At 38.2% G+C, this 24,331-nt stretch overlaps 1 protein-coding gene across 10 annotated transcripts in view; it reads left to right on the top strand.

The window, feature by feature from the left end:
* Positions 1-24,331, top strand: part of TRIP12 (thyroid hormone receptor interactor 12) — a 78,018-nt gene that overhangs the window by 2,335 nt on the left and 51,352 nt on the right. For 6 of the 10 annotated variants that reach the window (XM_059855336.1, XM_059855342.1, XM_059855341.1 and 3 more), the window contains exon 2: positions 23,234-23,380. In XM_059855336.1, the coding sequence (XP_059711319.1) occupies positions 23,283-23,380 (98 nt within the window). In that variant the 5' untranslated portion in view covers positions 23,234-23,282. Of the gene's footprint in view, positions 1-665; positions 689-6,441; positions 6,464-13,289; positions 13,464-23,233; positions 23,381-24,331 lie in introns of those variants that run through there. The other 4 variants (XM_059855338.1, XM_059855337.1, XM_059855335.1 and 1 more) reach the window with 4 other exon arrangements.

The raw sequence follows: 24,331 nt of genomic DNA, 5'->3' as shown, positions 1-24,331 counted from the left end.
CTCTGGTGTAGTCTCTTAAGTTTTCCCTCTTCCATTCTCAAAACTAGAGTTCTAATTGTACAGAGTTGGGGTTCTGGTTTGGGCTGATTTTTTTAAATTTTAATTTTAAAATTTAAAAAAAAATTTTTTTTGGTATTTTGATTTCTGAGGTTTCTGAGTTTTATTAAGGTTTTTATTAAGCTATAAGTATTTAAGCAAGTTATATTTTATGTATGCAAAAATATACATAACAGACATGAAGGTACTGGAAGAATAACTATATCTTTCTATTTTTTGATAGCCTACTTAATAAATATCAATAGGAGTTAAGTGTATTTATGAATATACTTGTATTTCAGCTTTTGCAGCTGATATTGTAACAAAATGTATTGTATTTGAACTAAGAAATTTAAAAACAGTGGTCTGGTGAATAAATTCTGAAAATAATGCTTAAAGTTTTTGGCAATATACATGTTTTTAATTTGTAGTAATTTCTGTATTTGTAAAATGCAGCTGATTGTGAGCAGCTCAGTTCTTTTGATCTTAAATGCAAAGGTGTTTTAAAATTTTACTGTTTGGTGTATCTTATTGTGTTAGAAATACAGGTAATCAGTTTTTTTTTTCCTTTTCTTAGGGTTTTTCTGAGAAAAATGAATAGTAAAGTTGAGCTAACAACCTTTAAGTCTTCAGTCTCCAGATGGTTGCATAGGTAGGAACCTAAACATGTCTTAGCTGTTAGTAGAAAGATTGTAGGTCATCCACAGTGTGACATTACTGCTTATTAATATAGCAGATCTACTTCAGTAGGAGTGCCAACCTGTTGAGTAAGAGCTTATGAAAATGGAGTCTTTTGATGTCTTGCAAAAGTTTTTCAGGTCAAAGTGACCATTAGGGGAAATATTCTGCATCTTCTCAATAAATGAATAATCAAAGCTGTCATTCTTAATCAGGAATCATGCACAAGTTTTTGTGGTGTGTTCCCCCCCCCCCTCCTTTGTTTTATTTTCCTTTTTGTATTGTACTTTGGCTGTCTTAAAGTGTAAATATGACAGAAAAAAAAAAACTGTAATGAAAACTTTTTGTTATAAAATCATTCCTAAATTTGAGGCCTAAAGCTATAGGTGACAACAACACTGTTCCTTTTGCAGCAGTTTAGCAAAAATAAAATGCATTTGTCTTTAATGCCATCAGTGGAGGCATGTTCAATTTCCATGTGGTTCCTTCCATCACTGATAAGTACAATTACTTACCTGCAGCAGTCCAGAAGCATAACCTGACTAAATTCCTTTTGTTTCTAAGTGATGAGGCTGAAGCAGAAGTAGGAAAGTTAGTAACTAAACTACATGGTTGTACCTATTTTGCAGCTAAATGAATCTCACAGCTCTGTGTTAATCTTGTACTTATAGGCCATGCTATATTTTCTAACAAACTACTTGGTAAGCATCATGTGGAACACTTTTGGTCATGGATCTGTCTTTTGTCACACTGAGGCTAAGTTGTTGTGACAAAGTATAATCAAATACTGAAGTTGTACAACATGGTGAACTATAGCTTTGGCAAAAACTTAACCCAGGATGTTTCTGGGATCTCCCATTGGCCTGTTGGATGATCAGTGTCCTGTTCATCACCTGTCAAATTAGTAACACTCTATAAAGCATGTTGTTGACTCTGTTATACTCTTTTCATCAAGGTGTCACTGCCCCATTCAGTACTGACTCTGAAGCTAGTAGCACAGTGGATTTTTTTTTTTTTTTTTTTTTTTTTGATAGAGTAGCATATTAGCTTTGGGGCAGTATGCTTAGTTTTCTGAAGAAGTAATATTTTAAATATGCTCTTAATATTTTAATCACTACATAGTATTACAACAGATTTATGGTAGTATATGGAGCAACTTCTTGCTGAGGGTTTCCATAGGTCAGTTTTAACTTAGAATATGAAGTTGGTAACTGCAAAAAAAGTCATATTAACTTTTTTTCCTACTGATGTGGGTTTTTTTCCCCAATTTATATGAAATAAAATGGTTCTCTAGGAGCAAAACTATTTTCAGAGTTCTCAGTGGTGAACAATAATGACAAAAATGCTTGTATGTAGCCTCTTGTCTCAGGATTGCTTTTTTTAACAAAACAGTTGCTGAATTAGTGTTTTAAAGTTATCTTCTGCAAACAGAGAAATTTTAGCTACCTGTCAAATGTACAGTGTCTGTGGAGGACAGGGCTAAGTCAACTGGCTTCTCCTGCCTGCTCAGATACTGGCAATGGTTGCTTTAGTACGAAGTTCAGTTTGAGGAGCAATTGTTCTCCTAATCCTGCCATCAAGTTGGTAGAGTCCAGAGAATAAATATGCATATTCTCCTTCAGTTCTGTCTGGCAGCCAGGGTTCAAGCACACAGAACCAATTTGTTTACTCTTCTTGTCTATGGTGATGCTTGTCTTGCAAGGTACTGACTGTTGCCAGTCTAAATTGGCTCATGAAGGTACTTGGTACAAATATGGCAGCAAACTGCCCTGAGAGCAGTAGATGGTCAACTCTGTAAGGAAGAATGGAAATGTTGTTTTCATATAGGAGAAATAGCAAACTTACGTGTATTATCAAAAAAGTTAACCATGATAGTTTAATATTGGACTTCAATATTGAAGATGCATGAGAAATACTAGCAATAATGTTCAAGCCATGGTTGCCCTCAGTTGCTCCAGAAAAGCCTCTCTTGTAAGGACTTACACAAGCCTGTTTGGAAAGTTTGGAAACCTCAGGAAGTTACGTGACCCTTCTCACATTTGACTTCTTATCCCCTTGAGTAGTTTTTTATTGATTAAAGCCTGATAAAAAGAGGTCAGTTTTCTTCAGTGATTAGAAAGGAGAAAATCCCCCAAACCTTATAAATATACAAAGGTATTCTTAGAGAAGAAACTGAATTGATTCTCTCAGTGTGTAGTAATACTGTGCTGGCTCATGGACTGGGGGAGGGGAAATCCCATTTTCTTAAGTGTTTTTTATATGATTTGCTTTGATAGTGTCCACAAGAAAGTGCACATGCTGAATTGTGAAGATCTGACCTTCATGAAAGGTATGAAAGGGTCTGAGTCATCTTCTGGAATGTGAACCTTGAGTTGTAGGGAGCAATTTGGTGTTTCTAATTGGAAGCTGAGGTCCCTCTTACTTTTTGAATAAGATGGCTTTTTTTGAGATCTGAAAAGCAAGGCATATTTCACATTTATTCTGCTTTCAGAGCAACTTGTTGCTCACAACTTGTGTTGTGTTTCATGAAGTCCAAATAACTAACCTTAATGTAAAGAAGGGCAAATCGTTGCTAGACTTTTGTAATGCTGGAAATAAAAGAATACAAATATGTTCTTTGTTTTCTGAGGTATGTATGTTTTTTGGGAGCAAAAGTGTTAAACTATCAGGAGACTGTCAAGCCCTGAGATGGGCATTAGACTTAATACTGGCAGTGTGCACCTCTGTTTTATGGCTGGCTGTTTGAAGCATGGTTAATACCAGTTTTTGTTAATGCAGAGCAGTAACTAATTTTTTACCTTGATTTTCAGGTGTAGCTTTTAATAGTAAAACTATTAGGAAAAATAGGTCTGTGACAAACTCATGCCCCAAGGTAACTAGGTGTAGATTTAGCTATGTTTTCTTTTAGAAAGCGTGTATGCTGTTCTGTTCTCCCTCATTTTTCTCCTTCTCTGTCTTCTGTCTTGTCTTACTTTGAGCTTGTGATAGTTTGTCTTAGCAGCTCTGGGCAGGAGAAATGATCTTTCTGCACGTGGGCTTTTATGTCCTTGAAGTCTGTTCTGTACCTCTGCTCTAGTCCAAGACTGCTTAGATGTAAAAGTACAGATAAATATGTGTGGAAATCAAAAATACACTCTTGTATAGTATCTTCTGAGTTGAAAACATTGAGTTTTTGTAGGATCTGGAGAAACATAAATGAGTTGAGCCACCAAAAAAGAAAAGATGGAAACAATGCATAGTAACAGTAGTCAGGGAGGACTCCAGTACCCCCCATGCCTGCCCTCCTCCCCCTTCCCTTCAGCCCTAAAGAAAAGGAAAAACACACACCTGCATCCCACCCACTCGTCAAGGGACTTGAATTACATGTCCCTGATACTGGTATAATGATTAGTTGCTTACTACAACTCCTGCAGTTAGTGAGGAGAAGCTCTCTTTACATTATATATGCCTTTGTGGAATATGTGGTAGATGAGTGTTTTTGGACAAGGTAATATTGCAAGATGTGGTTAATGTCAGGGCTAGAGGATGGCGTCTTTCCCAAGTTAATAATGTTCTGTGTCTTCTAATGTCAAATCCCTTATGTAATTAGCTTATTCAGTGTAGGGAGTGTCCTGTCCTGGAAGGTGTGTGCAGTGTAACTGAATCTTCTGATCACAGGTGAGATGTGGCTGTGCATTTAAAGAGGACAAATGAAGAAAGTAACTGAGGGCGCATGTTAATAAGCTGTATGCTGAATTTAAACTTGGAACTCTGCCTTCCTTAGAGAGTGAGTGTTTTCTTCCTCTTTATTTTGGGGATACACTGTATTTATAATCAACTGTCTGACTGCAAACTGTAATTTCTCCTTAAAACTTCATTTGTCTTGAGCTTTGCAGTTGTTTCAGGTGTGATGGCTTGATGAACTCACCCATTGTACAGGGTTGAGGGGAAGGTAGGAAGTTGCTCAGCTGAACAAGGACAGCAGACAGTCATAAGCTGTGTCAATAAGGCCAAGTGAACAGCACCTGAGAAGCAGCTACATAGCTAGGTAGGTGCATATGAGAGCTTTAAGTAAAACAGCTGGAGAAAACACTATTTCAGCTGAATCTCATTTAATGAAGGGGATGGAAGCTGCATAGCTTCGGCAAACTTTAAGCCACAAATTCAAGTGTTGCAGCTTGTGCTTTAAAGATCTGTTGCAGTCTATTCTACAGTGTTTTTCAAGTTCATATGATGATAATGGATGCTGCCATTATCATACTTTGGTAATAGTCTGCTTTTTATATTTAGCAGATAATAGTCTACAATAAAAGACTGGTAATAAAAATTAGGACTTGAATTATACCGTAAGATTGTGGACTAAAGAAGTTATTTTCACTCCCTTACTCAGTTACAAGAAGTTTGGCAGAAGAGCAGATACATTCTTTGGCCAAAAGTAAGATGGGAAATACGTGTTTGTCAAATTTCCTTCATGGCAGCTTTTAAATTGATACAGTTCTCCTGTATATTTGTAGAATTGCAAATGAACATAGTCATGCTGGATACCTGACTCTCGACAGCCCCTCAGAACTTTCACCAGCCCTTTGTAACTAGAATTGGAAGAAGTGTGTTAAGGGAAATGCCATTGCACTCCTCAGTCTGCACATTTAAATGCTCCATGGAGTAGGTAGAAAGTGAGCTCTCTTCAGATTAGTTATGAAGAGGAAAAATGAAATAGAGGATGTGAAGGAATGGTACCACTTTAATGCCTTTGGTTAATGTTGACATTTGAGCACTATGGCCATACTTTTTTTTAATAGTTTAGAGGTTCTTGCTGTATTATCCAAATCAAACCAGAGTTGGAACAGAATGAGCACTGAAAATTCCAACTTTATTGTGCTTTATGGAGAAGAACTCAAGTAGGCTAGAACCTGTGAACTTTATAATTAAAAACTGGAGGTAAATAGGAATGTAGTCATGAGTTAATTTTTGGGACTGCACTTAAACTAAATGTGAAGTCGCCTGTGAGATTCCACTGCAGTGATAGGCCAAGTAATCTCAATCTGTCACTTGCAAAGTACAATGCAGTGAACATACTTGTTGCTATGCTTCATGGCTTCCAGAGGTTGCCTGGAATAAAGTGTATTCCCTGCTTTTCCTCTGTCACAGACTTAGCCAAAGCTGTTAAAACTATTCTTGTAGTTTTAATAAAGTAGATTCCTATTAAGTAACAAGTCAGTGGATAAACAGTTGTATCATCTGTTTTTCAAAACTTCATTTATTTTATTCAGATGAAATCTTGGGTTTATATCAGATTGAGATCTCACACTTGAATTCAAACTGTGATTCTTGCTGGTAGTACCTATAGTGTTATCAGGAACACTCAACTCCCTCAACCTGTTCTCAGCAGTGTCTGTCTGTGCTAAACTAGTGTTGCTTCTGTTTGTGGCATCTGTTTGTTGGTTTCACATCTACCTTGCAATTACTGGAAACCCTATTAGGACTCATCTGTACTATTATTTTAATTAATTAACTTTAATTGAAATAATTTTAATTCTATTTTAGTCATGTTGGAGCATCTTAAAAACTTTTATCAGAAGTAAGCCATGTAGATCCCTCTGCATTACCAAATTGTATAGTGTGTTTTAATTTAAAAGCTGTTCCCCTTCAGCTAAGAAATGTTTTTTTCCTTAGACTCACAGATTTGCAATTCCGTTTTCCTTCACCAAGATGATGTCACGCTACTTGGAAAGTCAGCTCAGTAAGATGGCAAATCAAAACCAGATAACAGGTGATAGTGCTAATTGATCTAACAGCAGAGTTCAATTAGTATTTTGACTTCCTTTGTTGTGTATCTCACTCTAAAACAGCAGTTGAGTTGAATGTTAGCAACTCAGTTAGAAAATTTCTCTGCACTTTCATAAGACTCCTATGTTTTTTGTCTGCTAGTTCTACTTGGAGCTTTTTCCAAAAATGGAATAACTGGTTTGGTTTTTGGAATATATTAACTTTGGCAAGTTTCCTGCACACCCCCCCCACACCCCCCCCCCTTCCATGTTTCAGATATCAAACATGAACATATGGGCACAGAGTGACACAGCAATAGAAGGATCAAGCTGGATAAACAACCTCTGCACAGACTAACCCTATCCAAAAGTGTGGTATATGGTTTGTGGTTTTTTATTTTTAAATCCTAGAACTTGCTGCTTACTGCAGTAACTTGCTTTGTGGAGGCCGGTCTTCTGCCTCCCCTCTTTCCCAGGAGAAGGTGTGGGGACAAGTTTTCTCTCTTCAGTCATAACAGAGCTTCAGTGGTAGGTACCATGGGACAAGAAAGACAGGATAAGCTTCTCGAATTGTAGATAATAGAGGTGTTGGCTTCTTTGCAGTGTCTTCTCTGACTTCATACACCTTCTGAGACAGAGGATGCCTGTTATGATAGCAAGAATGGTGTTATAGTTACTTCCTTAGCCAAAAGGTCCAAAGGGGGGGACTAGCTTTTTGTAGGAACTGAGCCTTGAAATAGATTTTTGTACCTGAGCAGCGTGAGCATCTCCTCTCTCTGGTTGGCATTGTAGGACAACAGAACTTGTTAGTTGTCTGTAAGGACAATGTAATACATGCCTTTTTAATTCTTTAGTCCTCCTCGGATAATCTTTCAGCATGTCATGTCTCAAAATTTAGGATCATCTAGTTTCCAGCCTGAAAGTTTCTCTTAACTGTTTGCCTGCTAACTGTGTCAATACTATCCTCTCTTTATTTTCTTCTGTTGATGTTTTAGTCTTAGCACTTACTGAAAGTATTTACAGCCCTGTTGCCAGGCTAAATAATACAGGTTTTATTAGTTAACTTCTTTAAGATCACCCTTCTGGTTTTCAGCTGGAATTCATGTCTCTTGACAAAGGCCCACTGTGATAGGGTAGAGTATTTCAGATAAGCAGTGTTTTTACAAAAGCACTGAGAATTCTCAGTTACTCAGTAATGGTGCATACACCTAAGCATTGGTTCCTCTTTCACACCTCCTCTCCCATTCCCCTCCTGCATCACTCTGGGAGGAACTGGAACATGCTGACAGGGTTTGGCTTACAGAAAATGCTTTTTGGGTTCAGTACTGAAGTACAGCATCTCCATTGAGTGGTAATATTGTACTTCATAGCATTGCAAGTGTCTCTTTAAAATCATTTACTGTTCCATATTTTGATATATCCTTACTATTTTGGGAGAGGGACAGAGGAGAGAAAAGGAGACTTGCAAGTTTTGATAGTTTTGGGAAAAGGGGAGTTTTAAGGGAAGAGCTCTGTGTTTACATGGCCATATCACCTGTGTAGTTATTTGGAAATAAGCAAGGCTATAATAATAACAAAGCTTTCATCTTAGTTTATAGTTTTCTTCTATGGGTAATAGTCTTCTGTCATTACAAACACTTTCTGTTAAATTTGTGCAATGATGCCATCTGTTTGGATGCTACTTAAAAGCAATTTACATAGTCTTGGGTTTAACAAAACAGAAATAAAATATGAATGACCTCTCTTCTGTGAGCCAGGAAATAGTAACAAGTGTCCAGAGTTCTGCTGTCAAGACCAAAATCTTTTGCTACTGGAGTCTGCTGATGTCCTATTATTACTGAAGTATGATTTCAAGATTAAATACCATTACAAGTTGAACATTATTGCCTACCTTCAAGTGTTAAAAATGTTTAAGCACCCACAGCTTACAGAGACACTATTTTCCAGTTGATTTTCAAAACCTTGGGTCTTTGACTGTGCATTCAGAGTAACTGTGAACATTTTGAGTCCAGCTATGTGTGAATGGTAGAATATTCTTACTTGAGTGTGTTTGCTGTAACACAGCTTTGAAGCCTACCAGGTGAAGCTGTAGTCCTCATCAGAGAGTACATTTTGCTAAACTTTGAAACTTTGGTTCATTGAGAATGTCTGTCTATCTACATAAATTCATGGAGTAAACAAATATGTCATGGCACTACTGACATAGGGAAGGAAGGTAGGCTGTCCTGTGAAAAGTACGTGAGAAAAATATACTGTCTCAGCAAAGGAGAAGGCCTGTTCTGGAAATACAGTCAGCACTAAGGGTGTCTCTTTAAATAGTAATTTGTTTTTTAAAGGCAAAGAAACAATTCTTCCTTACTGTATTTTTTGTACCGCTTTAGGTTGGAGGACTTTAAATTCCTGATTTTTGTGTAAAATACCTAGTTGCCAGTTAAAGGCTAACTTAAGGAGGAGAAAAAGTGAGGTGCAAAAGTATGTACAAGTGTTCAGTTTTCATACTACTGATTCTAGCTGTGTTGTCATAAATGTTACAGCTGTACCAGGAGAGATAGTTCTTAGGCATTCTAAAGATGTTAACCTGCCATATACCTGTCATATACCAGGCATTCTAAAGATGTTAACCTGCCATGCCTGAGCTTTGAACAACTGAGTCAGGGAATTCAAGAACTCACTTTTGTGCCCATGGATTCAGGAATGCTGCTCAGAGATCACTGAGTGTGACAAGTAGAGGAGATGCAAGCTACTGTATTTCCTCAAATTTTCACCTAACCCTGTGTGATATAGCTGAGTTGGGGCTTGTGAACCCATATCCTTGCTTTATGTATATGATCTACTTGGTTAAAAAACCTCCTTGATAAGGGGTTTGGCTTTCTGTTGACAACATGAAATGCAGGATGTGACTAGTGCAAGCCCAGACCTGTGGCAGTTAGAAGCAGCAGCTCAACCTATGGCAGAATATAGTGATTTAAATGTCTAAGTTTAGCTTAGATGCATCCAAAAGCAAGGTAATTTGTTACTCCTTAATAGTGTTCCAGGTTATCACAACAAACTAGAAATGCATTTACTCTTGGGGTGTGTTTGTTCTGTTGTTGGAAAGGTTGGTGGCCCAGCTTTGAAGTGGGAGTAACTTGAAAATACAAATTTATGACTGGCTATCATTTAAACTGTTTTCTTCTTTGTACTTGAATAGACTGGAGTAGTGTTTGTGGTGGGAGAGTGGAGGAGAAGCTGATGTAATTTCAAGTTGCTTCATCAGAATTTGAGAAGTTTAACTTGTGACAACTGGTGATAGATCAAAATGTCAGGTTCTAAATGGTCTATGTCAGCTTGTACAAATTCAATCTATATTTTTGACCAACTCCCTAAGTTTCATGTGCTGAATTTTAACATGAAAATGGTCTGCACTGGCATAATACTGAAGCTTTTGATTGTACTCTCTCCCCATACACTCTGTGTATGGAACTTTGGATAAATACCTAATAGTTGGAAATGACCTTCTGTATAGTACACAAGACTTCCATGTAGGTTTGGATTAGAGCAACTAACTTGACTTCCTATTTTATCCGGGTGACCATACTCTTTAGGATGTCTCCCAAAAAATGTATTTGGGATTTTTAGCTTCTATCAGTACTTGGTATTCATTGGGAGAGATAATGGAGCTCAGCTGAGCAACTGCATTGTGTAGACTCATGGCCTTAAGTCTGGCCTATTTCTTTTCTCTCCTTAGTCTGTGCTGTAACTTCAGTAGTGAGTTAAATATTGTATGATGAGTATAAGGAAGTGTAGTCACCACTAAGCTAAGAATTAATGGAGTTACAAAAAACCCCAAAAAACAAGTGGGTGTTTGGCTCAGAATGTCTGTTGTACTTGAATATGTACAGAATATTTATACTGTCATTTTAATTAACAAAGTGTCCATTACAAAACGCAGACTATGATGCCACATCTGAAATACTTTTCTTGAAAATGAAAAAGTACTTCTGAAACTTTCAGGCTCTTATCATGCCACTGTTTAATATAATAAACACTACCATGTTAGTAATATGCTAGTGGCATATTCTGCCCTTATATAAGAAAAAAACAACTCTAGAATTGTGTTGTGAAAATTCAATGTTAGATGCTTTATATCCTCCGCGTTTTACCAAAATAGTTATTTAATAGGAAATAGTTTCAATTAGTTTTTCATAGATAACTGCATGTTTGGAGAGCTGTGTTTTCATCAGCTTTCAATTATGTGGAAGGAGTTTGTGTTGGACAGATCAGGCTGTTTCCAAATAGCAGTACACAACGTCTGTGTCCCAAAACTGGTCTGTCAGGGGAGCCTTTAAATACAAAGTAAACATACAGATAAATTTTGAAAAGCATAGAATAAAGACCTAAAGTCAGTGCAATAATTTGGCATCTTTGATAGCTAATAAGGGTTGAGGTGCTCTCCTCAGCACCTCATCCCAGTAGTTGATAGGAGAAAAGATGTATTTCCAAGACTTGACATTGGGAAATGGAGATGTTAAAAATATTAGGATTACTAGAATGCTTTTTTGCTCATTGATCATATGGGGGATGGAGATGTCCATGCTCCTGAGTGTCTTTGGTTTGCAAAACAGATTGAAGAGTAAGAGAGGCTGCAGCATTTGTGAAATCTGTATATTTTACCTGTCATATGTAGCATACTATGCAGAGGGGAGGGAAGAAACTGGGCTCACTTCCAGATATTTTCTGTCTTTCTTTACAAGCCTGTCTACTTCATATTCTTTTATCTGTCTGTGAAGCCACTCCATTCCCTGTATGTTTTTTACTAAAGTGTTGTAAATAGTTATTTTATTTTGCACCATGATGAAGCTGCCCTCTCCCGTTAAATACCCTTTTGTCTTCCTTACTATTGCATTTTATTAAATGGCTTATAAGAGGATGAGAGGAAAGAGGATGATGTGAGTAGTTCTGGAGTGTCTTATGGCTAGTCTTTAAAGAAAAAAACCCAAATCACGAAAACAAACCAGAAACACAAGAGATCTTGCATGGGAGTTGAGTGAACTTTGCCTCCAATTTTGTGCCATATTACCAGTTATGGGGTTATTTTCATGCTTGCAAAAATGTATTTTAGGAGTGGAGCAAGTTGGATGCATTGCTTTGCTTATATCATTGATGTATACACAAAGCACTTAGGAGAAGCACTGTCTTCTTTTCCTCTCTTCTTCACCCAGTTCTTTTTCAGTCCTAGACAAGGCCAAAAGTAGTGTGTTGTTTTGCAGGGCAGTAGGTTGTAGGTTTGCCCATAAAGCATAGTTAATCATTAGTGTTGGATGAAAGGTCACCAGCATAGAAGACAACTCTTTGAGTATTCTGATTGGGTCACAGAGCAAATTGCCCGAGCAAAGGCTTATCAAACCAGCTATTGTAATATCTTCTTAAATAATTTTGATCAAGCTATAGAAAACTTACAGCTCTGCTTGTTCCTTTATGAGTGTCTCAGGTTGGTGAAGAGATTGTGTTCTTCTGTATTCATCAGAGAGCAGCAGTTTAGCTGGAAGGTAACAAAAAGCCTTGAACAGATTTAGGCAGTACCTGTTGGAACATTTTGTTGTCGGAAAGTAAGGAGCCTTTCTTCCTGGCCTGACGTGATTGACTGTTGACAGGAAATTCAGACTTTGACAAACCTGGCCATGCTAGGACCCTAGGGAAAACACCTCAGTAGTGTTAACTTGTTAGTCTTGTGAGCTGTAGCATATGGGCATAGTTACAGTTGTTCTTGTTCAAGGCAAGTGTGTGGGTAGTCTGGGAAAGATGAAGAAAAATCATTGGTGAGGTAAGGTAGAAAAATGTCCTAGTGGTGCTTGCACATAAGGGAAGAAGGAGAGGAATTTGTAGCAGACTTTTTTTGAGTGTATTTGGTGATGTTGATTTCTTGTCTAGCTTAAAACTAAGATTAAATCTAGCATCCTGCTAAAAAGCACTTCAGAGAGCACTAATATTTAGTTTTGCTCAAGGTCAGCATCATGTACAGTGCTGTGTTACCACAACATTTTCTTGTTTTATTTGTGGAGCACTGAGAAAGGTGTAAATGTGCAGAGTGGAGTAGACACTTGTCAGAAAAGCATGCTGTAAGGTTGTTAATTTCCTTTATAAAGCTCTGGCTTCTGACAACTTTTTCCATGACTGTAAAAGTTTGAACCTTCCTTAAATACAATTGTGGGACGTATATTGTGTATTGTTCCTGTATTTAACATGAAAGAATAGCTTTAAGCACTGTAAAGTCATGATCTTACAATTCATAGGATCAGTTTAAAGACAGCTTAATCCTTAGTGTTTAGCAGGTGTTTCTTGGGTTGTGGCTTTGTTTTGTTCAGCTTTACACAGAACTTCTTCTGTTTATACGGATATTTGGTAGGCAGTTTGGTTCATGATTTCATACAAGGTAAATGCCTTTAATTGTGCCTGTGTCAGTAATTTGGTATGTGTATTGGAGCTTGCTCCTAATTACATCACTCTGAGATAAAATGTAAATGTATAAATTGTTCCGTGGTTGACGGAATATGTCTCTGGCACAAAATTCCAAGAAGCTGCTGGTTTGACCACTGCCCAGTTTAGAAAACTTAAATGTGCTTTAATCCCTTTGTTTGTTGTTCCAATGTTCTTGTGATAGCAAAAGATCCATATGCAGATCCAGTGCTGAGGAAGCCGGAAACTTAACCTGTTTTAATTGGATTTCTTCCTCAATGACTGCAATTAAACCATTTCCCAGGTTGTGTCATGTGGCGTAGGGCTCTTGCTATGCATTAGGCCTATTACCTTTTCTGTGTAGCATTTGGATGAAGTCTCTGTTCAGGAGAGCAACATAACTTGGTGGAGCCAGTGTGGGAAAGGAAGCCTCAACAGGCATTAGTCTGAATCAGTGCTAGACATCAGTGATTAGAAAAACAACACGAAAACTCCTGAAATCTTCCTGATTTCTCCCAAACTTGTCTAAATTATATTTTGAAGATGCAAAAATCTGAGGATACATTCTAGGTGAGTAGAAGACAGATGAGTACCTTATACCTGGCCTTGGAAGCATAAATTATTTTTTGAAGTACCTTATACCTGGCCTTGGAAGCATAAATTATTTTTTGAAATTTTTTTTTTTAGCTTTGTAGTTTTCCTCTTTAAGGCACGCTGCTATTAATGAAGAGTTTTGTAGGCTGGTTTAGAGCTGAAGCAGAGTATTATGAAAATGAAGATCCAGTCTTTTGCTTCTTTACCCTGTTTTTATAATACCCTTAGACATGTGGTCCTGAGCTCATCTGTGGCACTTTTCTAATCCACATCTACAAGTCAACTGGTTTTTGTGTTTCTTTTTCCAGCAGTAATTCTGTGACATCTAGTCTGAATTTCTTCAGTCTAGTGGCTGATTAAAGTTCTTGGGTTTTTGTTGTTGTTGTTTTTGTTTGGTTTTGTTTTTGTCTGTACCCTTCTAGTTGTTTAGGAGATTGCAGAGATCATCTTGTGTTAATTTAGACTTTGGGTGACCAAACTATGTTTTATTAGTCACTGAGCTCACTAGTCCTCTCAGTAATTTAACACAGCTTGACAGAAGTTGATGAGGAATTTGGCAGGTCTCAGAACACCTTCCATGCTGCAACTTGGGGCATGTATTGTCTAACAGGCTCTGCAGGTAGGACGTGGCTGTGCATCATATCAGTATTTGTCTTGTGCTGTTGCACTTGGTTTTGCTTAAGGGCTGTGTGTGCCAGATGCAGGTGAATGGCAAACTGCAAATAAGGCACCATCTGATCTATGGCAGTAGAATAGGGAAGAGGCTTCGTGTTTGAGCAGTAGGTTCTGCATTCAGACTCAGTGTTGTAAATAAATGCAGCTATGCAGTTCAAAGGCAGCTGGACATTAAGCATTGGTGGTTTTTGTTTCACTTGCAAGAAAGTACTGAAATAAGCTACCAAATTGATATTTGTATAAAACACACAGTAATTTTTTTCTTTTTTTTAATCTGGTAATAAATGCCCCTTTTCCCAGCTTTGCTGCACCTCTTTTACTTGGTCTTTGCTTGACCACCTGCTTGAAGCTTGCCTTTTTTTCTGGCAGTGTCACTGATCTGTACTTCATGAAGGATTCTGTGCTTTGATTCATGTTGTCTCACAGAAGATAAAAGCTCCTAATTCAACTGAATCCCTGTCTTCTGAGTAGTCTTCTTCATTCTTGCCAGACAATGTGGTTTTGTGTTTATTTTGGTTTTTTAATGTTTTTGTTATGCTGTTAGTGAAAGCTTAAACCACTGTTCTGATAGTGACAACTAAACAAGGGTTTTTAGAGAGTCTGAAAATGAAGATCAGGTGAGATCTTACTTCTATTGTTTGTTTTTTAGTTAAAAGCTGGCAAGAAACAAAGGGTTCACATCAGTTCGCTTTATGTACAAACAGCATGGTTTTGGTCAGAATTTGGCTGTTGGAAAATGTATTCTTTTCTGTTGAAGAGAGCTGCTTTTGTTTGATTTTAAAAAGGGAAAGAACTATTGTTTTCATTGTTATTACAAGTTGAAGCTACACTTCTGTTAACACCTGGTAGCAGAATTGCATCCTGAGGCTCTCATAGTGTAGACTTTGTCAGAATGTAACATTAGTTTTAAAGGTCCTATAGAGGTGAAGTCAAGTTCTTGCTGTAGGACTGATTTGGCAGTAAAATTTTTCTCTGTGACACAAGTGTACAGAAGAGGAAACTTCGAACATATTTGTTCTTCACTTTTCCTTTGTTTCCCATTGCTGTGCTAAAGGGGAAAAAGATCTGTCAATTAAAGATAGGAAATGTGATTCAGTATTTTGCAGCAAACATTTGCTATGTTTGTGTGTGCCTGTTCTGTCTGGTCTAACAAATCTTTTGTGTTACTGACATGGCTTAAATACCTCTGGGCTGCTTGTGAAGCTGAGCTGTCTCTGGCTGGCTTGCAGAGCCAGATCAGACTATTTCTTTATATAGATTGACTCAGGAGTTTCTGGGTTCTTATGCTTTTGATAATCTTTATATCTCAGTAGCAAAAAAATTAACTGCTGCAGAGTTGATGGAATTATGCAACAGAACTTCATGTTTAGCTGGTTTAAAAGCCAAAGTAATAGAGAACTGAATTTAGACTGAGAAACTACAGGTCTTGTAAACATAAAAATATTTTCTTGAAGCTTTGAGTCCTGGCTCTCTGCCACAGTGAGAGCATTCCCTTCTTTTGTTAATAAATTCAAGTCAGACTATATAGTAGAGGAGAATTTACACTGAACTAGTTTGGTCATGTTATGAAGGGTGACATGGAAAATACCAAATTTGGTTTATTTGGAGGAGAAAAACTTTAATATTTTAAATTTTTTAGAAGGGCAAATTCTTTGAATGGAGTAGTGAGTAAATGTTCCAGGAGATTTTTATAGTTAATACTTGTGCACAAGAGGAATAGTAGCTATTGACAACACTTTCAATACATAATGTAAAACTACAGAGAAGCAAGAGGAAAAAGAAGTGAACTAATACTTTCTATTTTTCCTAGATTCTCCTTTGGATGAGGATCAGATAATGCGTGTGTTGTTTTGGGAACCAAAGTGCAGTCCAAAGAGTGACACAAATTGTAATATTTCGGTCCTTGATGAACATAGGAGGTAGAAAGCAGTGATATGGCAGAACTGAAGAGGGATGCCCTCAAGAGACCATTATATTTGTTCCATGCAGCTTTCTTAGTTTTTCTCCTTGGACTGCATTTTCTGTTTTTCCAGAGGAAAAAAAGGACTATAGGAGTAAGGACTTTTACTGTCTTAATGTTAGGTAGCCCTCTCAATCACCTTGCAAGAGCTCAGTTAAGATTTAGATCTGGTTTTAATTTCTCAGTGCACAAATAAAATGATTTTTTTTTTTTTTTTGCTTGACTAGTGAAATGAAGCTCAGGATTCCTGTGTGCCATGAAATGGGAGCACCAGTTGTACAGCCAGACCTGATATATCTGATCTTCACTTGTATCCTGTACAAGCTTTAGGTTTTTTGTTCCTTTAAGCTATTCAGATGAGTGGGAATGTTCTGCTGTCTAACTTCTGCAGATGCTCAATCTTTAAGTTTTTTTAGCCAACTTGTGGCCCTCCCCTCCATCCATAGGTTTCTCTTGGTTCTTCAGCTGACAAGCTAGTTGTATTGTTGACTGCCAGTGGTACCTATACTTCTCAGAAATTTTGAGTAGTGCCCCGTTTGCTAATTCATTTGCTAATTTGACTTTTCCACAGCCCAGAAGGACTTACTGATGTTCAGGCTGTGGCATAAAGGCCAATCCATTGTTTTGATGGTTGTCAGTTTTCTGTTATCTTAATGGAACAAGTTTTTACGTTTCTTACAGGTCCCTGAAGTAGTTAGTTTTCTTTTCCCAGGTTCAGTGAAAGGTCTCTGTACTCTCAGACTTCAAATCCAATTGACCTGCTTGAAGCAGGGAACACTATTCAGCTTCTGCAACTCAATCGTTGTCACAGAACTGTTCTTATCAACACTGAAATATGTGATACATGCATTTAGATCTTTTCTTAACCAAAACTTCTCATATCTTCCAGTCCTCACAAAAGGACAGTAGCCAGAAGTCAGTAGGTAAATGTGCTGCTTTGCTTGCTTGGGGTCATGGCATGGATGACATTTTGGATCACATGATCCGGACAGCCTGAGCATTCCTCTAGCAAGTAGTACTGTGCATCTTTTCAGAGGTGTGTTCAGTGTTCTTACCGCCTGTGGGGACTTGTAAATCTTCTGGTTGCAGATAATGAGTATTTGAACTGCCAGTTATTAGTAAGAGGTTACAAATGTAGACTTTTTTGCTTTTCTTCCTTCCTCTTTCATACAGAGACTTTCTCTTTACAGTTGTCTATGTCATTAGACATAAATGCAGTCTTGAAACCTATGTACTGGTTACATCCTTTCAGGCTCTTAGCCACTCATTTTGCTGTTCCGTCAAGGTGGCCTTCAGCACTGCCACTCTCTTGGCTGGAAGGGTAGGCAAGGGCTGATCTCTTCAAAGTCTGGGAAGGGGAAAGCTGACTTCCTAGTGTAGCAAGGCCTGAAGTTTGCCGTAATTTTCTGATGGCTGTTGGTTGTAAATTCAGTGGAACAGGGAATAACTCCTGTTCCTTGACTGATTTATTTTACTTTTTTTCTTTATCTTGAAATCACTCCAGTGATTCCAGAGAAGCTGAATTAAAAAGAACTCTTCCACTGTAAATGAATATAGGAAGAATATTTTACTGAAGTTTTTTTTTTTTTTTTTTTTTTTTGGCGACTTGGATAATGGTGAGTGGATAACTCTTGAATTTGGAAAGTGTAGGGAGAATATTGTGTCAAAAACCAACTGCAGAAGACTGAGTTTAAAGCAACTCCTTGGACTAAAAAGTCATCCTAATTTAAGTCAGCTATTGAAGTAGAAGTAGTAATTGAGTACTTGCAAGTGCTTGCTTGTAAGGCAAGGGAAGAGGTGTGTATGTCTGCAGGTAAATGAGGAGAACCTTGTGAACAGTGAGCAAAAGTGAGGTGCAGCTGAGATCAGTTGAAAATGATGTAAATCTGAAACAATTCAGCAGTTACTAAACCGTAGGCAGTAATTTCTTCAGTTTAGTCACAATTGAAGTCTGAGCTCTTAAATGTGTTGTATGCTTATATATTTAGAGTGTTGATTCTATGTTAAGTGACAAGATTTATCACAGAAACAGCTGATCATGTAAATTAATGTTGTCTACAATTAAGTAAAGGAATATAGACCTGAAGTCTCAGGCTTAATATTTTCTGATATGTACACTGAACTCTGGGTTCTGTCTGGCAAGATGTGCAACTTGCTGGAAGAAAATGTTCTGAACTTGCAAGGTATATAAACATCCTCCTGTCTTTTCCTTCTTCCCCTCCTCCTTTTGCCTAATACTGACTTCAGGGCAGTAAGTCTGTACAATTTTGAGGAGCTGGGTTACTGCGGCAACATTAAATAAGGCACCAGGTTTTTTGGGCTAAAACTATGAGGGAGGAAGGATTCTGACCAAGCAGGTAACAAGTATTATAATGGAGGATAATAGGCAGAGGTGCTAGGCATATCCTGAAATATTCAGGAGAGTGCAAGAGTCTGAAAAAAACTCTTGCATTACCAAGATTTTTGCAAGGAACTTCAAACCCAAGACCAAAACAAAACTACTACCTAAAACAATAGATCAAATCCAAACCGAGAAAGCACCCCAAACAAATTTCAGAGCTTATGCAGGTAGATTAAGAATGCCCTTGTGGAAGAGTTCAGTTCATTTTTTACAGGTATTGTTACTGATTTGCCATGTTACCCTGTAGTGGCCCTAGAGAGTGTTGGAGTTCTTCAGTTTACTCATTGTCTTTTTGTCTCAGTAGCCTATATCAGGGTAGCTACATTAGCTCCTACTATCCTGCAGGGAGTGATTTGGATGCTAAGCAAAGGCTGATAGGCTTGCTGTGTAGTTCTCTGTTTTCCCAGTTTGTTTCAAAAACATGGAAGCATGTTAGTTGTTTCCTGTTGGCTTTTCCACAAGAAGAAGGGTAAAGGCTGCACTGCAAGGTAACAGGTGGTTTTTGTCTTGTGTTCCTGTGCAACCTCTCTGAGCCATATGTTGGCCATAGATTAGCTGTAGTGTTTGCAGTGGGTATGTCAGATCTACAGAAATTCATTCTAGTTGCTTTCCTGTGCAAGAACAAAGATGACTTTAAATAGTAATCGAATTGTGTTTGCTGAAACTCAAAAATACTATGCAGCATAATAAAAATAAGCACTAGATAGCAGTGTTGTTACACAGCTTCAAAAGGTACATTGTAGGTTTATATGAAATGCTGGCCTTTGGAATTTATCCTCATTTTAAAGAGTCTGCTGATGATGAGAACCTCTGCAGGCCCATGCTTTGGCATCATCATAGCTAGGAATATGGAGTTATGAAACATTAACTGAAAAGGCTTGTGTGCAGATAACTTTATGCTAGAAGGAGACCTGAGCTTAAAAATTCAAAAATAGTATTATCTGTTGTGGAAGCATGAAGGTCTGATGGAGAGTTGTAGCTTTTTGTTATTGTGGATGTGAGGAAGAATCATTGTAGCTGAGGAAATTGTCTTAAAATCTGGCAGGACTGCACTGGTGCATTCAGCTGGTCTCTACTGAGTTGCAGGTTTTTTTTGAATATAGGTGTCTGACAACGGGAAAAAAGCCAAGTGCTTGGAGTGAGCTCAGAGATAGAGGGGCAGTTCTGAATGAGAACAGCTGAGATTTAGGAACCTCTTATTGTTTTAGCATGTGGGAGGCACAGTTGTGAAAATGTCTCTTCTTTGCTGGATGGACTAACTGGGCACATGGTATTGTGTGGCTTGCCGTGAGACTTAAGTTAGCATTTTGATGTTAAAGGTCACAGCTGTGTCACAAAACTGCATTGTATTTAAAAGCAAACTGGGAGTCATATGGTAACAAGTACACAATAAGAAATGCAGTTAAGTTGAGAGGTATCAATATAGAAGATAACTCTGGACATCATCTTGACTTGACAGATGCCTTACAGGATAAAACAGTTGTAATTTCATTCTTCTACACAGCTGAAAATACTGTGTGTATGACAACATGTTGTGCTACTAAGCTCAGACTACTTAAAGTGTCTGGCTATATCCTGTGTCATGGTTTAACCCCAGCCAGCAGCCAAGCACCAGGGAGCTGCTTGCTCACTCCCCTACCAGTGGGATGGGAAAGGGAATTGGAAGTGTAAAATTGGGAAAACTTGTGGGTTGAGGTAAAGAGTCTAATCAGAAAAGCAAAAGCCATGCGTACAAGCAAAGCAAGACAAAGAATTGGCTGCTTCCCATCATTGGGCAGGTGTTCAGCTTTCTCCAGGAGAAACAAACACCATCACTTTAAATGTCCTCCCCTTCTCCCTCCTTCCCAATTGATATACTGAGCATGAAGTCATGTGGTCTGTAATATCTCTTTGGTCGGTTTGGGTCATCTCTCCTTGCTGGGTCTCATCCCAGCCAACATGCACCTATGCACCTCAAGCCTCCTAGCCAGCATGGCTAACGTACAAAAAGCAGAAAAGGCCTGTCTAAAGGTTCTGTCTAAGCACTTTTCACCAATGTGCTCTATTATCAGTGCTGTGTTCAACAGAAATCCAAAACACAGCCCTGCACCAGCCACTTTAGTAAATTCAGGTTTGTCAGAGACAAAACCAGCACACCCAAGCAGATCAGTGTTAAACTAAAGTTTTTCTTGGGAGGGCTAGGATTGCCTGTGTGATGTTTTCCTCAGCTGACTCTTGTGGTATGTGGATAAGCCCATGTTCTGGCCCTAGGTGGGAAAGTGCACGGTTAACCTAGCAGAGGTCTAGGTGAGCACTGCTGCTTGCAGAGTGAAACCTGCTGGAATGCACATTTTAATCCCTGCAAGGTGAGCCAGTAGTTCTGTGGCAACCATTTTGTGGTATGACTGAAAGTTTGACATTAGTACAGTTTCAGTGCCAGCTGACCTTCCTGCAGAAGGAGACACTACTCCCTCCTTTCAGAAAATGCACAAAATGTACCTCATTTCTCATAGTAGAGAGGTGCTTTTTATTTTAGTTTTGGTGTTTGAATACAAGGAAATAAAAAGAGAATGCACAGAAACATTTGACAGTGCCTGTGACTGATTCCAGCTGGACCCCCTAGGTGCTGAGCCCTTGCTCAGCTTTCAGCCTAGTTAATGCTAGGCTTTGTTTGTTGCATTGCTGTTCTGAAGAGAATGCTGCAACTTAGGAACTTGACTGGTCTGGCTACACCAGCAAGCTGGCATGATTTCCATCAGTTGCAAGCTTTTTCTAATTTGTTGTGAATCTTTTCGTGCTAAAGTATAAGAAGTTTTAGATTGATGGTGTTACATGTCACTGAAAAGCTTTAAACATTTCTGTTAGTGGGAATATTGGCTTTGATTAAGGAGTTTGAATAAGAGGAAACAATTGTGAAGAGGGAAAGGTCACCTTTTGAGTAGTAGTGTTTATAACTTTCTCAGCTTAGTCATCAGGACTTCTATCTAAGAGATTCATCAAACAGCTGTATTTTGTGGGATTGTGTATTTTGTGCTTTACTTATATTCTTTCAAATTCGTAAGCATAAGGTAAAAATAAACCCCATCCAAAACAAATGAATGTAAAAGTGATTAGTTAATTAAGTTGACTTTCTGTGTTTGAGTTTTGCTGCTGTGTTGGACTTCTTAGTAGAAAGAACATGAAAAACTTTCAAAAGATGCTTTTGGCTCCTGTGATGTGGGGATTAGGATGTGGAGCAATTCTTCTGCCTAACTTGTATTCTTATTCAATTCCTGGAAATATTTAAAGTATTTCTGGCATGCTGACGGTGACCTTTCAATATTAGGTTGTATTATTACAGTGTAACGAGACTGAATCTGAGCTAACAGAATCCTGATCAATAATTTCCTGTGCTGCACAAGTGTGTGGATGATATATGTGTTCCTTGTAGCATCATAGATGAGGTAATGGCTTGGATAATGTGAGTTTATATGCCTAGTTTCTTATGGCCTACAGTAAAACTGCATCATTAAGGATTCTTTCTTTGGCCCCCCCTTCCCCTCCTGTCACCTTTGTTCACTTCTATGAGCCCTTTTCAGAAGAATAGACAATTATGTTCAGCTATTCACTGTTTTTACTAACAATGCCAGATATTGAAAATTATTTCAGTGGAGACATTTGAATTTGAATCTGAAGCCTGCAGTGTTTTAAACTTTTTCATGACAGACTCCTTGCTTACTGTGCTCTGGATACCAAATCAGTATATAGACTGAGTTCTTAAACTTGGGTTACTTTCCTTCTTACAGTTTCTTTTTTTCACCTGTGAATACCTTTTTTTACCAGATTCCACAAAATTAGAAACAGTAAAACTTAGCAGTTTAGCACAGGATACAGAAGTCACCTCTCTTCACTGAGAAATTAACTGAGGCTTGTTCTTGAAATATGTCTGTTTCAGAGGAATGTGGCTGGGGGTTATGATAGTCTTTAATAAATAGCTACCAAAATAATATCTGTAGACCTCTAACAGTCATAAAGCAATACCATCAGTAGTAATAAAAAGCCATCACAATGAGTGCATACAATGATTTTTAAAAAATCATTGTATGCACTCATTAATCCTTCCATTTCAAATACCTTTTCCCTTTAATTTAGCTCACATGAGCAGAACTTCCTGATTATAAAGCTAGATCTTTTTTCCTGAATGACTATCTATCTTGCTTTATGCAAATGAAAGTTGCATAAATCACATTAGAGAAATAAGCTGTTTGGTAAGCACTGTAGTTATTGTGAATACTGCTTCTTATTCCTGAAATGGGCTTTGTAATCTCCTGCAGTGAAAATTAAAATACTTGAATACTGTTGCTGTCTATCAAGCACTGAGTTTTTCCTTAATGTTGATAAACACAGATTCTTCTAAATTGCATTTGTCCTGTCTCCTTATAATTTGAGAAGCCTGCTAGAAAGGAAGTGTGTCATCACAAAATCATAGAGGGGTTTGTAGTTTGGGTTGGAAGGGATCTTTAAAGGCCATTTAGTTCAGTATGCTCTATATCCCAGAACCTGGTTGCTCTGTATTAAGGTTCTAAATGTCTTGAGAAGAACCTTGTCCATGTGTCTTTTAACTAAAAATTGTTTGAAAGTTTTTTGTCTTCAGTTTTTGCTTAAATGATAGCATTTTACATTGGTCTCTGGAGGTGTGGCAGTGAGTCTTCATGCCACATATCTTATGGCTCTTCCTCTCTTGTCTTTCAGTGAATGATAGTGTCTAGAAAGGGTATGTCCCTTCAGGAGAGAGGTGCCAATGTCCAACCGGCCTAGTAACAATCCAGGGGGGTCACTGCGACGTTCACAGAGGAACACTGCCGGGGCCCAGCCACAAGACGACGCAGTAGGAGGAAGGTATGACTGCTATCTATGAGTGTTCAAATATGTAACAATGAAATGCATGTGATTTAGAGAATGTTTTCCACCTTGCAGTCCAAGCACTGAAACTTCCATAAAATCTTTTTGCCCCTGAAATGCTACATGTACTGTTACTGCATGGCATAAGGCCGTGGATAACTCACTACCATACATGTTCAGCTACAATAGCAGTAGTAGAGCTAGCTATAGGGGGCAAAAGCTGTTTTCCATAAATCACATGTAGTAGCAAATTCTTTCCATGTCTTTCTTGCTGATATTAAAAATATGGGAGGGGGATGACAGGGAGAGTCTGTTACTGGGAATCTGGGAAGATGTTCCTCTTTGACAAGACTGAAGAACTGGTGCTCTTCAGTCTTGCGCTGTTACCTTTGCGCTGCATATAAATCCTGTGCAGATGTTGAATAATTCAAGAAAAAAAAGGTTTGCCATCATTTAATATGCCTGATACAGTGAGCAAGGAGACCAGATTGTATTTGCTCTGTAAGTGGTTGCCTCTGCAGTGCAGAACAAAGAAGATCCTTAAAACTGTTCCATGGATGACTGTACTGTTACTGCCATGAATAAAGGACTGGAGGCAAGTTATTTGGAGATGAGATGGGGGATTCTTCTTCAGATATGTACTGGTAGTTCATTTTTTACAGTAGAATGCCAGGGAGAAGCTCCACAGTGAGTCAGACAAACTGAAGCATTTTAAGGGTAGCACTGTTTTCTTTTAAGGAAGTCACTCATCCATTGTTTGGGTGCATTGTGATCTGTTATGCTGTCATTCATTGATTGAGGATTCACTTGTCTGAAGTGACTGGACCTCTTCCACCCCTCACTAGATCTGTGCCAGACTTCCATGAACAAGAGTGTATTGCACTTTTAAAGTGTGTTAGACCTTTATCAGAATGAGAGCTCCTTGCTGAAGTAAGCAGGGTGGAAGAA

Source organism: Haemorhous mexicanus, chromosome 10 (assembly GCF_027477595.1).
Source record: "Haemorhous mexicanus isolate bHaeMex1 chromosome 10, bHaeMex1.pri, whole genome shotgun sequence".
Taxonomy (NCBI): Eukaryota; Metazoa; Chordata; class Aves; order Passeriformes; family Fringillidae; genus Haemorhous; species Haemorhous mexicanus.
This window is presented reverse-complemented; position numbering and strand designations above follow the sequence as displayed.